At 46.5% G+C, this 15683-nt stretch overlaps 2 protein-coding genes across 2 annotated transcripts; both read left to right on the plus strand.

Annotated features, from left to right (window-relative positions):
- Window positions 1-6383: 6383 nt before the first annotated feature.
- LOC117853728 (uncharacterized) lies at window positions 6384-8821 on the plus strand. Its single transcript, XM_034736014.2, has 2 exons — window positions 6384-6614; window positions 7441-8821. The coding sequence occupies exons 1-2, from the start codon at window positions 6508-6510 to the stop codon at window positions 8639-8641; spliced, it is 1308 nt and encodes a 435-aa protein (XP_034591905.1). The 5' UTR covers window positions 6384-6507; the 3' UTR covers window positions 8642-8821.
- A 149-nt stretch (window positions 8822-8970) lies between these two features.
- On the plus strand, window positions 8971-13588 carry LOC117853729 (F-box protein At2g26160). The gene is made up of 3 exons (XM_034736015.2): window positions 8971-9551; window positions 10464-12876; window positions 13008-13588. Exons 1-2 carry the CDS (start codon window positions 9448-9450, stop codon window positions 11686-11688), a joined length of 1329 nt encoding a protein of 442 aa, XP_034591906.1. The 5' UTR covers window positions 8971-9447; the 3' UTR covers window positions 11689-12876; window positions 13008-13588.
- Window positions 13589-15683: the final 2095 nt, after the last annotated feature.

Genomic DNA, 15683 nt, shown 5'->3' on the forward strand with positions numbered 1-15683 from the left:
AGAAATACCAAGAACTACCAAATTGGTGGGACCGGTACAAAAAGAGTCCTTAAATTTGTTTTTTTAAAATTGTTTTCAATCATACGGTGGACAAAATTCACAGACAAAAGACCAACAAGTACCGTACCGGTGGGTATTTTTAAGCCATATAAGAGAAGAGAAAGTACTCCATTGTCTAAAAAAATTACTGTTTCTATTTTAAAAAAGTACTCTTTGCAAGTACTGAAAAAATAGTATTTAAATTATTTTTTATTATAATACAAGTTTGAGCCATACAAATTTGTTTATCTGAGACCTGACCAAAAGATTTGTTTTCATACATGTTAATGTCATGCTTGTCATTTTATTACTGTGATAGTATGGCATGCCACCTGACTTTTTCACTGGTACAATTCGGAAAACCAGGAAATCATCCACAAAACCAAGATGGACCAAATCTGCAGCAACCAAGCCAAGTACAAGTATGCATATATATGCATGTAGCATGCAGGCGTAAACAGGTCATAAAGTTGTTATGTGACCACGTCACCGCCATTTGACCCAACGTTGGAAGGAGCTTAAGGCCCTGTTTGGCACGGCTCCACTCCTAAACTCCAGCAACTCTATCAAAAAATTCAGCCAAACACCCCAACTCCAAAACTCCATGGAGTTGCCAACTCCATGGAGTTGCCAACTCCAGGAGCTGTAGTGCAAATGGAGGTGGAGTTTTGGAGCACCTCTTTTGCTGCTCCAGAAACCTCTCTTTTGAACCTTCTCGTGGAGTTGGTGGGTAATTACCCACCAATGCCACTGGTTACACAAAAAAAAACGTTTCATTCTATTCTCCCGAGCCCCACTCGCCGCCAGAGCCCTGCCCATCGTCGCCCCCGTGGCCGGCCGGCCCCGCCGCCCGCCGCCGCCCGCCGCCGCGCCTGTCGCCCGTCGCCGCCCGCCGCCGCGCCTGTCGCCCGTCGCCGCCCGCCGCCGCGCCTGTCGCCCGCCGCCGCCTGTCGCCACGCCCGCCGCCCGTCGCCCGTCGCCGCACGCCGCCGCCCGCCGCCGCGCCTGTCGCCCGCCGCCGCCCGTCGCTCACCGCCCGCCGCCGCCTGTCGCCACGCCCGTCGCTCGTCGCCGCCCGCCGCCGCCAGTCGCCCGCCGCCGCCTGTCGCCACGCCCGTCGCCCGCCGCCGCCCGTCGCCCGCCGCCGCCTGTCGCCACGCCCGTCACCCGCCGCCGCCCGCCGCCGCCCGTCGTCGCCTGTCGCCACCCACCCAGCCGCCTGTCGTCGCCCGTCGCCGCCTGTCGTCGCCCGTCGCCACCCGCCGCCCCGTCGCTACCCACCCCGCCGCCTGTCGTCGCCCGTCGCCACCCGCCGCCCCGTCGCTACCCACCCCGCCGCCCGTGGAGGGTCTCCCGTGTGCGGCACAGTGCAGTGGAAAAAGGGGAAGAAGAAGATGGGATAGAGAGGATGACAAGTGGGGCCTTAATTGGGGGGCAACAATGGCAATCCACACTGAAATCGATCTTTTTTGGAGCTGAGAGCACCCATCTAGCCAAACACCTCATTTTTGTTCTGGAGTTTTGGAGCGGAGCTGGCTCCACGTGGAGTTCTGGAGTGGAGCAGCTCCACCCGGAGTTGGAGCCATGCCAAACAGGACCTAAATATCCCACACCCTCCCTCTCATTCTTTTCTCTCCTCCCCTACGCCGTCCACCAGCTGCTCTCGCCACGCCAAGGGCGACCTCTCTCCCACGCCGACCTCAACCTCATCCTCCTCGCAAGGATCAAGCTACTAGCTGCAGCCTGGTTCTATCTTCTCCAACTCCGGTCAAGCAGGTTCAACCAAGAGCTCCTCCACCGCGGTTCGACTCCCACCTAACCTCTTTTAACGTTGCATATCGTCCAAACCTTGGTGCATATCAATGATGTGCCTTAAAACGTATGAAATTCCTAACATCCATAGAAGCTCTAGGGTTAAATCCCACTGCGATCGGTCATCCAAATTGCTGGCAACACCATTGTAGGGAACTTCACGAATTTTACCATTATGAGATAAACCATATTTTGTATAGAATTTAATTGTTATATCGAGTACTAATTACTTTGACATGATACGCTAGGATGATAAAAATAGTCTACTCTTTTTTTCCCATTCATTTCGTGCATCATTTGCACCATCATTACTGTGCATCATATTTCTCCTATTTAATCACAATTAAATAGATTCCCTTTAATTGAGTTGACCAAATGAAGGTGACTCGACTAAATAAGATAGATTTGGGTGGATAGAGAAAAAATTTGGGTGACTAAATAGCTGGTTTCATTTATATGCATGTCGTTTATATTCTATCTCTACCTCTATCTCTATCTCGATCTCGATCTCTATATTTTTTTAGTATAGAGATAGCGATAGAGATAAGAGAATAGATGGAGATAGAAATTGAAGGCGGCGATAGAGAAGAAAAGATAAGAGATTTTTAGTAGTAGAGAATAGATAGGGATAGATGATAAAAGAAATGTGATGCATTTCCATGTGTAGTACTCTTTGCAGTTCCAGACGAAAGCAAATACTCAAATTTTGTGTACTTTTTGAATGCATCGACATACTGATTACTATTTCCGCTTGCTTAATTCGAAAGGAGGAACCATGTTGGGATACTTTTTTCATCCTCACAATTCACTAGTACTAATACAACTGCCTTCCGTTCTAGGCTGATAGGGCCCACATGTGGCCTTTCTAACGTACCCGGTTCGGCCAAGAAAATTGAACCTGCCAATAAAATAAAGGAAAAGGTTCTATTTACCTCCCTGGACAATGGACCGAGTCTATGTTTTCACCTTGCACTAAAAAAACTGTTCGTTTTGCCTCCCTGTGCTCTTGAAACGGACACCTAACCTCCCGATTGCGTTTCGATACCGGTTTTGTCTGAGCTAGCGCCACAACGTTTGAATCACGAAGGCGGTTCAAAACCCATGGACGAAGCTAGTTTGGATTTTCCTAAATGTGTGTGTGGGATGTAGAAAGTTTAAAGCTATTGAGTTGGCCTTTTGATTTGTTCAATTTCGATCTCCAATTTGAGCAAGGTCTCCTGCAGGGGCGGATCTAGGACCCGGGCTGCCCGGGCTGCAGCTCGGGGCGAGCCCATGTAGTTCCTTTAACATATGTGGTATTTAGCCTAACAAAAGGAGGTTTATGAGGCAAGATTAGACTGTTTTGGCTGTGATTCAGCAACTTAGCCCGGGGTTCAGCCCCGTTTTGGATCCGCCTCTGATCTCCTGGGAAGCCGCCGTGCGCATCCGCGACAAGGAGGAAACAAGCTGCAAGGAGGGCGGAGAGCAGCATGCTCATCCGCAGCTACAGCAAGGAGCTCGAGTGCTCGACCGAGATTAGCCGCAAGGAGCTCGACGGAGATGGACAGCTAGGAGCTCGGCATCGACTGCATCGACCACCAAGGCACGCTCTTGCCCAACACGTCGCCCAGAAGCTGCTGTGGAGGAACAGGCCACATGAGATCCGGTAGAAGAAAGAGGAGTGGCTCGCGGGTCGCGGCAGCCTCGTCCTCACGGAGCTGTCTGGCCTACATGAAGATGAAGATCTCGCCGGCTCTTGTGAATGGCCTCTGGTCCGCCCCACCTCCAGACTCCGGATCCACGCACGGTCCGATGCACACGCTCCCCATCCTCTGGTGCATGCTGTTTGCTGCCCCGCTTCGCAGACCAGTCCACAATTTCCTCCACATATCGATCCGCAGCCGCATGAGCGATCGATTTCACCGGTTCCAGACAGCCCTTTACCTGTACCTGCCGACTGCCGTCGGCTCGAGCTCCTGGCTCAGCTATGGTCGAAGGGTGACGCCGCTAGCAAATCCGTGCAGATGGAAAAGGAGGGACGCGTTCTTAGGAATGGCACAACCAACGTCACTAACTTGTGGGCCCGCAAGAGGTTGCAATGTTGACGTGGCGATGCCACCTCGGACAAAACCAGAGTTGAATAGTGATTAAGGCCATGTTTAGTTCCCTCCAAACTTCCAACTTTGACACTATCCAAAAAGAAGATTCACCATCACATCAAACTTGCGGTACATGCATGGAGTACTAAATGTAGACGAAATAAAAAACTAATTGCACAGTTTTGTTGTACTTTACGAGATGAATCTTTTGAGCCTAATTAGTCAATATTTGGACAATAATTCACAAATACAAACGAAACGCTACAGTTGCGCATTTATGGCAAAATACCAATTTTGCCACTCCCAAATTGAGAACTAAACAAGACCTAAATCGATTCCCCTTTACTTGAGTTGACCAAAGGAAGGTGACTCGATTAAAAAGGATAGATTTGGGTGGATCCTCACAATTAAATAACAATTAAATCATATTTCTCCTATTTAATAACAATTAAATCGATTCCTCTTTAATTGAGTTGACCAAAGGAAGGTGACTCGATTAAATAGGATAATACAATAAATTCATGCGATTATTCATAACTCCTATTCAAGCTAACAATTAATTACTACTAGTGTCCCCATGTATTTATAGTGAGTATACGCCCCATTCATCACCTCAAGCCATTGGCTGTGTTAGGAGGATCCGATCAATCCAACATGAATACGAGGGACAAGTGCAAAGCCTTGATGCTTATCATGTTCCTTGTTGTATTCCTTGTGCAATGTAAGTGTCTCGTTAACTGTATATTATTCTTTGTCCTTGAATTTGTTCTAGAGATATATATGCATAAACATACTAGCTGCATCATCCTCATGAACACACGCAATCAACCAGGTCGTGCTCATCAGCAGCTTGATGTTGGAACCGCAAGGGATTCGGCTTACAGCCTCACCAACCAATTCGAATTTTGTGAGACGGTGACGCAGTGTGGAGCAGAAAACAAAGTGTGCTACTGCTGCTGGAAGCAAGATCCAAAACCAGTGTGTTATGACCATTGGGATGAGTGCTCCGAAAAGTGCCCTCGTGGTCGTTGACAGTCTTTACCGTCTGGTCTTTAGACTGTTAGTACCGATCTAAATAATGTACTGGACATGATTGATGATAATAATAGAGAGTTCTATGTACTGCATCATCATTTATCCTGGTTTCATTTATATGCATGTCGTTTATACTCTATCTCTACCTCTATCTCCATCGCTATCTCTATGCTTAAAAAATATAGGGATCAAGAGAATAGATGGAGATAGCGATGGAGATAAGAATAGATGGAGATAGAAATTGAATGCGGAGATATAGAGAAGAAAAGATAAGAGATTTTTAGTAGTAGAGAATAGGTAGGGATAGATGAGAAAAGAAAGGTGATGTATTTCCACGTGTAGTACTCCTTTTCCAGACCACAGCAAATACTCAAATTTTGTGTACTTTTTGAATGCATCGACATACTGATTACTACTTGTGCTTGCTTAATTTGGAAAATTCGGAAGGAGAAACCATGGTGGGACACTTTTTTCATCCTCACAATTCACTAGTACTAATACAACTTCCTTTCGTTCCGGGCTGATAGGGCCCACATGTGGCCTTTTTAACGTATCTGGTTCGGCCCAGAAAATTGAGCCCGCCAATAATGGACCGAGTCTGTGTTTTCACCTTGACTAAAAACCCGTCTGTTCTGCCTCCCTGTGCTCTTGAAACCGGACACCTAACCTCTCGGTTGAGTTTCAATACTGGTTTTGTCGGAGCTGGCGCCACAACGTTCGAATCACGAAGGCGGTTCAAAATCCATGGACGAAACTAGTTTGGATTTTCCTAAATGTGCGTCCGTGCATGTGGGATGTAGAAAGTTTAAAGCTATTGAGTTGGCCTTTTGATTTGTTCAATTTCGATCTCCAATTTGAGCAAGGTCTCCTGGAAAGCCGCCGTGCGCAGCAGCATGCTCATCCGCAGCTACGGCAAGGAGCTCGAGTGCTCGATCGAGATTAGCCGCAAGGAGCTTGACGGAGATGGACAACTAGGAGCTCGACATCGGCTGCGGCGACCTCCAAGGCACGTTGTTGCCCAACACGTCGCCCAGAAGCTGTTGTGGACAGGGGCGGAGGTATATAGTAATTAAGGAGTACTAATGCACCCTAAAAAAATGAAAAAACAGTGAATATGTTTAATTTTTAACCATAATTGCACCCCCAATGATCAAGCTTTATGTACCCACGAGGCAATTGCATCCACCTCCAATTTACTCCAGCTTCGCCGCTGCTTGTGGAGGAACATGCCGCACGAAACCAGAGTTGAATAGCGGCGGGGAGGTCAGGTGTCCGGTTTCGAGAGCATGGGGAGTCAGATTGGACGGTTTTGAAGTTCAAGGTGAAAACACAAACTCGTCCCGTTGTCCAGGGAGTTGGAAAGGACTTTTTTTTTCCCTAAAACAAACAACAAACTTGTGACCAGACGAAACCCATGGGCCAAATCGGCCCAACAATTCACCTAGTCTGGACGGACCCATCAGGCCGCCGCTCGTCTCCGGTCATTCATCGACGACCGCGCCGCCGCTTCTTGCTCTCCTCGCCGCCGACTCGTAAGGCCACCATGGCCGGGCGGCGCCGCCGCCGCCGCGGCGGACATCTCCGGCAAGAACGGTCCCCGCTAGCGCCTCCTCCAGGAGATCCCTCGCCGATGGAACCCACGACTCGCAGGTCTGCGCGTGCTTCCTTACCCTAGCCCTCGTTTTATGCCTCTGTTTGCTTTCCTTCGATACAGTTCCGGTGTGGAGCCAAGTTAAAGAAAGTACGGAGCCCTTCTAGCATGCGTCTAGAAATAGTTTCTCATGAGTTGTGCCCTCGTGTGGGTTCGGTCTGCTGTTGGGCCATTGATTCATACATTGTCCTGCGCTCATGATGCTGCCTAAGTAAAGTGCTCACTGAAACAGAGTTTGCTTGCGCATTGTTTATTGCGTACTGCTAGAGCACATCAGTCGTATTACCATGGAAAATACTACATTTATGTGGCCTACGAGCTGGCTTAATGTTTCAAGGTACTGGGGCACTTCATTCTCAACTCTCATTGGAGATCCGTACCAAAGTTCAGATAAGCTAGTAGTATCTTTATGCATCAGCTGGTTTGTTTTCTTTTCTTTTTTTTTTCTTTTTGGATAGCACAAGGATGCATAAAGAGCTAAGGGGGTGAAAATATTGAAATCTGAACAATTCTTAGATTAAAATAATTGCACGGTGTTATGTTTGCCTTTGTAAAAAATAATGTGGATTTCTCATTCTACTAAGAACTGTAACTATGCTGTTGTGCAACATCGACCTGTGGGTGGTATTGTTGTACCTTGTTCTGATTAATGTTTAGCATGTTTATATATATCCTATTCTAAAGTTCAATGAAATGGAGATCCCTTTTCTGTGTTGGTCTGTATGTAGAGCATGTTGCATTTGTAACTGTGTTTTTTATTGTCATGTTCATATAATTGAGTTCCTACTTCTGATCCATCAGTCTTGAATTTGCTGTATTTTACAGGGAAGTTGCCATTCCAGATAGGCCCTCCAAGAAAACTTGCCATGCATCAAGCTCTACTTCCTCTTCCATGTCTGGCCCTGATGTCTGGGCAGGTCTCCTGGACAGCCTGCTTCTCCAAATAATTGCCCTCCTCAGCTCATTCCATGACCTCCTTGCTTTGATCGGTACCTGCCACTCATGGCGCGCTGCACTCTCTTCCCTCCCACCTGCATTTAGCTTCAACTTTCCACCCCTCCACCTCCAACCAGATGATCCTCATCCCCATCGCAATTATGTCAAGCACAGCCTTTTATCCAATATCAAGTGGCAGCTCGTTGATCCTGCAAAGCAAACCTCCTCCCTTCGCAGTTCAGCGCCCCAAAACCTTCGGGTCCGCATGCGGTATTTGGGCTGCTCATATGGTTATCTTATCTTCTACAATTTTGAGCAATGCCTCCTTGTTGATGTGTACAGTGGTGCTACCGTGAAGCCTCCCAAACTCAAATCTACCGGCAACCATGATATCTACTATGGATTCCTTGTAGCTCCCATCAACTCATCCAATTTGCACCTCCTCTTTTTCTCGAAATCATCAATGTTCCAGTGGCAGGTTGGATCAAACTCTTGGTCAGAGCACCCTCTTGATGTTGAACGCATCCTTCAGATCGTGTTCTTCAAAGGTGAGATGTTTGCCATGGACTTGTTTGGGAGGCTCCACAGAATACGTTTGGCACCTCAGTTCAGCATGCAGGAAATAGCAGTTATGTGGGGAGAGGACATGGATGCAGGCCTGAGTTGTCAGCAATGGTTGGTGGCCTGTGGTGACATGCTTCTCTTGGTTGACTTCTCAGTAAGCTTTGAACCCTTTTCTGACTTGCCTGGCACCTTTAAAGTCTTTTGCCTTGACTTTTCAGTTGAACCAGCTAAGTGGGTAAAGATGGATAATTTAGGAGACAATGCTCTCTTTGTTAGCACTGATAGGAGGAGTCCAACATTTTCATGCATGAGCCCTGAAAGATGGGGAGGAAAAAGAAACAGTATTTACGTCACCAACCCATCTGTAGATTGTAATGAACCTTGGATTGCGGTCGAGCTTGGTCAGGTGGTGCCAAGCACAACTTACAGTCCAGAACCCATCCTGGCACGCGGACCTGGTGTCCGTTACCACCAACCGCAAAGCCTCTGGGTGCTCCCCAGTTTGGTTTATGGCGTTGGGCGATGACAAATCTTAGCTTGCCTTGGAGTTTTGGCTATTCTTGGGCGCCCCTTACCTTTGCTGCCCTAATATGATGTATTAAACTGGGTCCTGTAGCTGTATGGTTTCTTGACTTGGCATTCAATGCCCTCCTGTACAAATTATGTTGTATTGTCATGCAATGGTTAGGCTATCCCTACTTCTTTATGTGGTGAACAAGTGAAAGCTGAGGTTTTATTCATTTTATTATCTATTGTGATTTCCCCACCAGATATTGATCAAGTTGGTGCAGAAGAAGTGGGCATATGCTTGAGTCCATTACATTGGGACGATTATTCTAGAATGTAGTAGGGCATTATCCTGAAATATTGGTCCATGATCTGCATCTTCTGCCATGCTTTGCTGGACTAATTGTGCAGTCTTCCTTTGTGCGTTATTTTGCATCCCCCAGGCTGGTATGAATTCTGTCTGGTTTTCTTGCATAGGTTGAACTTGATATTATGCTTACTGTAATGATGCCCTGTGACCAATTTTCTGCATACTTAAAAGAATTGTTCATCAAACTGTAGTACAGTACACTGGTGATGTTTGGATGGGCCACCGGTCAGCCGCCCGACCGGTCTCGATTCCATCGTCAACGGGCTCTCCGCCCGCCGCCTCGTTGGTCTCCTCGCCGGCGACTCGGTTTCTCCCCCGCCGGCCTGAGCCAGCTGCCGTTAAAATGGATGACGGCTTCTCACGTCCAGGATCCGTGAAGAGCGGTGGGAGTGAGACACAGTGAGTTCGAGTTCGCCGCCGGCTCGTGCGGGACGCAGAGGCCACCCTGCTCACCCATGGCCGGGCGACGCCGCGGCCGCGGGCATCCTCGACGGCAAGCACGGCCACCGCTTCCGCCGCCGCCAGGCGAACCCTTACCGCTGGAACCCACCAACCTCAGGTCTGCTAGCGCTTCTTGCTCTAAACCCTCGCTACATGCCTCTATTTGTTTTTTTAAAAGAAAAATTGGTGCGTAGAGCCGTAGACGTGGAGCAGAAACTGAATCAAGCATGGAGCCCATTTGCCATGCATCATAGTTCATAGCATCAAGCAGTAGCCTCCTATGAATCACACCCTCGTATGCTGCTGTGACTGTTCCCTGTTGGGTCATGGAATGAAATGTTTAGTGAGACCAGAGTTTGCACGCCTATTGTTTGTTGGGCAATTTTTACCACATGACGCAAAATTTCGCGGTATTGCCTGTTTCAAACCAAAATGTTGAAATTGGTTAGGTACCATTATAAGATAGTGCACATTTGCTCGTTTGTTGGCTAAAGCAGATTGGAGCAAATAGAAAACACTGTATTCATGTTTAACTAGGAACCGTGCAAAGAGGAAACTATTTACGGTTCTTAGCTGCAACTAGTAGTTATACAGGCCTCTAGATAACAGTAAAAGACATGTGAACTTTCAGCTGCTCTTAGGGCCACTTCATCCCAAATTGACTGATTGCCTGGACTGTCCAGACTCCAGATAATGATGGAGGACAGGGGGCGTGTTCTCGCACTTGTTTTGTTATGAATACTTCTCCTTATCGTTGTTTGATGTGATCTGTCTTGACTCAGTCTCTCTCAACTATGATGTTGTGGAGCATGTCAAACCTGTGGGTGGTTTTGTCGTAGCTTTTATCTGTTCATACTTCAGTTGTCATGCTGATCCTATTCTGGAGCTCAATGAAACGGAAATCCTCATCTCCTTCCTTCTGTAGCACGAGGCTGTTGTCCTTTTCTTTTACAGTTAATCTGTCATTAACCCATTATCATTGAATTCTGCTAGCTTCTGATCTATTAGTGTTAATACCACCGTTTGACAGGGAAGATGCTGCTGGGGAGAGGACCTCTAAGAAACCCTGCCACACCTCAAGCTCTTCCTCTGCTGCCATGTGTGACCCTGATGTTTGGGCAGATCTTCTGGATAGCCTGCTTCACCACATAATTGCCGTGTTTAGCTCATTCCATGACCTCCTTGCTTTTATTGGCACCTGCCATTCTTGGCGTGCTGCGCTCTCTTCCCTTCCACCTGCATTTAGCTTCAACTTCCCACCTCTCCACCTCCGACCAGATATGGGTGATCCTCATCTCCACGGTAGCTCCGTCAAGCACAGCCTTCTATCCAATTGCAAGTGGCAGCTTGTTGATCCTGCAAAGCGAACCTCCTCCCTTCACCGTTTAGCGCCTCGATACCTTAGGGGCCGTATGCGCTACCTGGGCTGCTCATATGGTTATTTTATACTCTCGAATTTGGAGCAATGTCTCCTTGTTGATGTCTACAGTGGTGCTACCGTGAGGCCTCCCAGACTCAAATTCAGTGGCAACCATGAAATCTACTATGGAATCCTCGTAGCTCCCATCAACTCACCCAATTCGCATCTCCTCCTTTTCTCTAGATCATCCATGTTCCAGTGGCAAGTTGGAACAAGCTCCTGGCTGGAGCACACTCTTGATTGCGAGCGCATCCTTCAGATTGTGTTCTTCAAAGGTGACATGTTTGCTATGGATTTCCTTGACAGGCTCCATAGGATACGCTTGGCACCTCAGCTCACCGTGCAGGAAGTGCCAGCTGTCTGGGAAGAGGACACAGTTGCTGGTCTAATAAAAATTAATAAACCATGGTTGGTGGTATGTGGTGACATGCTTCTCTTGGTTGAGCTCTCAGCCTGCAGGAATGCCTTCTTTGGCTACTCCGCCACCTTCAAAGTTTTTCGCCTTAACTTTTCAGTTGAACCAGCTAAGTGGGTAAAAGTGGACAATCTGGGAAATAATGCCCTCTTTGTTAGCTTTGATAGGAGGAATCCAACATTTTCTTGTATGAACCCCGAAAGATGGGGAGGGAAGAGCAACTGTATTTACTGTGCCGGCGCGTCTGCAGACTCTGATGAAGCTTGGAGTGTGGTCGAGCTTCATCAGGAGCTACCTTGCACATGCACAGCAGTGGGCTGTTCATACAGATCAAAACCTATCCCGGCACCTAGTGTCCATAGCTATGAATTACATAGCCTTTGGGTGCTCCCGAGTTTGGTTTATGGCGATGGGCAGTGACCATCGTCTTTGCTTACCTTGGAAGTTCAGCTCCTTGCGTTTCTGTCTTTGTATGATGCATTGTCTGGGTCCTGGAGCTGTGATGGTTTCTCAGCTTGGCATACGGTGTACAGCGTGTACTCATGCACAAAAAGGTTATGCTATACTGTAATGCAATGCAGTTGATAGACCTATCCATTGTCTTTGGGAAAATTTGGGTTTGTGACATCGAAAGATCCACGTTTTAGAAATTTACCATGAAACTGTCTCGGTGCACTTTAGTAGCAATAAAAGTCGAATTCAGCCGTTAACTAAAGTGTTGACGACTATTTTGCCCTTGTGGAGATCGACCGCGTCCTCCGGCAGGGCGGCTACTGGGTGCTCTCCGGCTCGCCGATGAACTGGAAGACGACTCCACGAGGCGTGCGAGTGCACCGAGGCCGACCTCGCCGCCGAGCAGTAGCGCATCGAGGAGTACGCTGCCACGCTCTGCTGGGAGAAGGTCACCGATATCGACACATCTGGCGCATGCGGCCGGGCACGCCGCCGCTTGCCCGGACAAGCCGCCGGTCTGGACCTGCGACGAGGCCAACCCCGCGAGTCACGAACGGGATAACATCAGAAGCCCCAAGGGCAACAACTATGCCATTTTACACCCGCCAATGTAAAAAGAAACTGAAAAGACGTAACAGAAAAATCTAAACGGAGACATCTTTCGCTGGTACTAGAGTGTACCGAGACGATTCGATGGTGAATTTATAAAACGAGGATCTTTGGATGTCACAAAACCCAATTTTTCCTTGCCTTTATGTGGTGAACAACTTTTTCAAACGATTGCAATCGAATGTTGCGGTTGTGTTATTATTATTTGCCCAATAATGTATATATCAAGGAGATGCAGCAGAAAGTGGGAAGCTACTTAATCCCAATAATGTATAATTGATTGGGGTTAAATAATGCCAATCTAGCAGTCATTTCGTGAAACGCAAGGGAGTAATATAATAAAGGCATGCAATTATTAGTAACTTCCCTTGAAGCTAACAATTACTTACTACTCGTTTCTCTGCGTGCATATATGACATTCAACGCCTGAAGCCATGATTGTGTGAAGCTGGTCAGATCATTTGCAATCCAATATGAATATGAGGGACAGGTGCGGCGGAGCCTTGATGCTTATGTTCTTCCTCCTCTTTGCATTCCCCGCGCAATGTAAGTGTCAGCTAACTCGATCTTTATCCTTGAATTTAATTATTTGTTCTAGACGTACACATAATTAGTTTTAGTTATATTACTACCAAGTAAGTGAAGTGCATGCTGATGAACACACAATTATTAAACAGGTCGTCCTCATCATCAGGAGCTCTATGTTGGAACTGCTAGCCTTAGCAACACAACACTGGACGAGAGCAAAGGGGAAGTGGTACTCAGATTCTGCACGAAGAGGCTGCGTGGAAATGATGTGTTCTACTGCTGCTGGAATAAGAAGCCGGAACCCTGGTGCTACGACACTTGGCAAGAGTGTCAGGCCGTGTGCCCTCTCTGTAATCCCCAGTGCCCGCCTGCGCCCGGCCCATCGCCGATTGCTTGATGATTTTATGCAATCGTCAGTATATGATCTGGTCTTAAAATTAACTGTCAGCACCCAATCTAAATGATGTGCTGCACATATGATTCATAGTAATAAAAAAGCTTTTATGCTAGTTCCATTTAGTTATCTGCAAGTGCTTTTCTCCTTCTTTTTTGCTTGCCTTTTGTTGTCACCGCCTTTGGATCCTTGAATGCCATGCCTTGTTTCCTTTCTTTTGTTTTTCTGCAGATATACATATGTCATGTAGCGAAAAAATAATTGGAATTCGCCTCTGTTACATAAAAGAAGCAACCAGTGAAGAATGATAGGATGTCGTGCAAAATAAACTCGAAGCTTACTCCAGGTAATCTTGCACTTCTCATATCTTCGTACAGTCTCACAGAAGTTGGGAGTCATGTTTTATGATCTTGCTATTATTGCACCAACAATAGCAGATAAAATAAAAGATGATATTCAAATTTCATGCAGTTCTATCATGTGCGATGTGCAGCATAAAACCTATGATAAGCCTACGAAGATCACATGTCAACCGCGATTTGTACTTCAAATTTACATGCGTTGGTTGCCTCAGTGGAATTCGATGAACTCAATTGTATGGCACAACGTTTGGTGCTCGAATTCAAAGCTGGCAACAAGGCAGTGGGTACACTACCAGACACTTCGCTTCTTCACTCCCGACTTCATTAGATTTGGTTTACTCTAACATCTCAACATCACTGACACTGAGGGTAGAAAAAATGTGTGGGCACAATATATGCGGAGACTTTAAGCATGAGCTGGTTCCTCTCCAGTTCGCTATCGACTTCTGTATGCAGTATATGCTTATATAATGTTGTTATGCTATGATTTGCAACAAACTGTACGGGCATTCAAATTCATGCTACTTCCATCATATTTTCTAAGAGACCTACAATATGTGTGAGCATGTCATATCGTTACCGCGACAGTGCATTCTAGCTGTCACGGATGAGTCAGTGGCGCTGCTCTGAATCCATGCAGAAAGAAGCCTTCTTTTCAGAAATCATCCATCACTGGGATGTGCAACCGTGAATTATTAGGCAACGAATCCATACTGTGTAAAATCTCAGGCAAGAGACAATAGCCTGCACAGATGCTGACGCTTCCTAGACTGGCCTTTCGGTGCTAAAACCTTCAGTTCATAAATTGTCACATAGTAATGCCACGCGGATCGGACCACAAAGAGATAGTGCTAAACATACAGAGGCTATCATAATAACAACATAATATTTGCTCCCATGGTGCCCAGGAAGCCAGAAATCACTCAAGAAAAAGATTAAGCAGGAGTAAAGCTAGAGAACAGAAATGTAGCATGTCATTTTCATGGCGCATTGGTGGCATGTTGGTCAGCAGGTGGGGCACGGGTACAGGTGGTCAAAATTTTCGAATAACCTATTCAAGGATGGAGTATTTTTTTTTTGAAAGAACTGGCAGGAGAGATACCTGTTATATTAAAAAGAGGATGAAGGCCTTGAGAGGCCAAAAAGAGGAGGGGCTATTCACATTAACAATTACTGTTAACAACACATGTAGGTACAAGGAATCTAGTTGTGCCTGCGCTAAATGAGCGCATCATCATGTCATTTAGTGCTAGACTGAAGGTGCCAATATATGTGGTGGATCGGAGGTTTTAAAACATCTAGTAAGGCAGCAGTGCAACGTGAAAAAAGAATTTTCCAAGAAAAAAAAATGTATCTCAACTGTTTTAAAAATGCACCGCTTGGTCATTGAGAATGTACCTGTGAAATTAAAATAGCTTGGGCTTGGCATAATTGCTGTAAGAGCAGCAACTCGACAAGTAGTATTACAGTTTACAGGTTTAGGAACGGACAGCTTTCTCAAACATATTCATAGACAATAATACCATGTTTCTTTCTCCTCTTCATTTGTTAATAATCCAAATAAAACTGCAAAATGTAGGTCGTACCTGCCTACTTTTTTAGGAATACCTACCTATACATTTCTGAGCTTTAATTTCATTTATCAATCGCTTAATCGTAATTGAATCTAGCGGAGGAACCAACATCAAAGCCTAATCTAAGCATACTATATATGAATCTTGCATGCAAGCATATTAATCTGTAACTTTAAACATGGCTGTAACCTTGTGCCTGTTTGATATCAACCGATCGATTCCTAAATCAAAGTTCAAAGTAAGAATACTGAATACGTCGAGACATGCACCTCTCTCTCCACTAGCAGAGCAGAGCAGAGCCGGTAGTATTTGGGCCACTTAATGACGTGGGCTGGACCCAAAGAAGATTGGGCTGTTCATCTTTAATTTGTCGCCGAAAACATAATCTTTGTCCAAAAAGAAATGCATTTCCAACAGATGTACGACGACTGGTGTGAGCCTGAGGCACCACCACGTCACTCTTTTCTGCATGCTCTTGCTGTGCTAGCTCTAGTT

The sequence above is a fragment of the Setaria viridis genome, chromosome 4 (assembly GCF_005286985.2).
Source record: "Setaria viridis chromosome 4, Setaria_viridis_v4.0, whole genome shotgun sequence".
Lineage (NCBI taxonomy): Eukaryota > Viridiplantae > Streptophyta > Magnoliopsida > Poales > Poaceae > Setaria > Setaria viridis.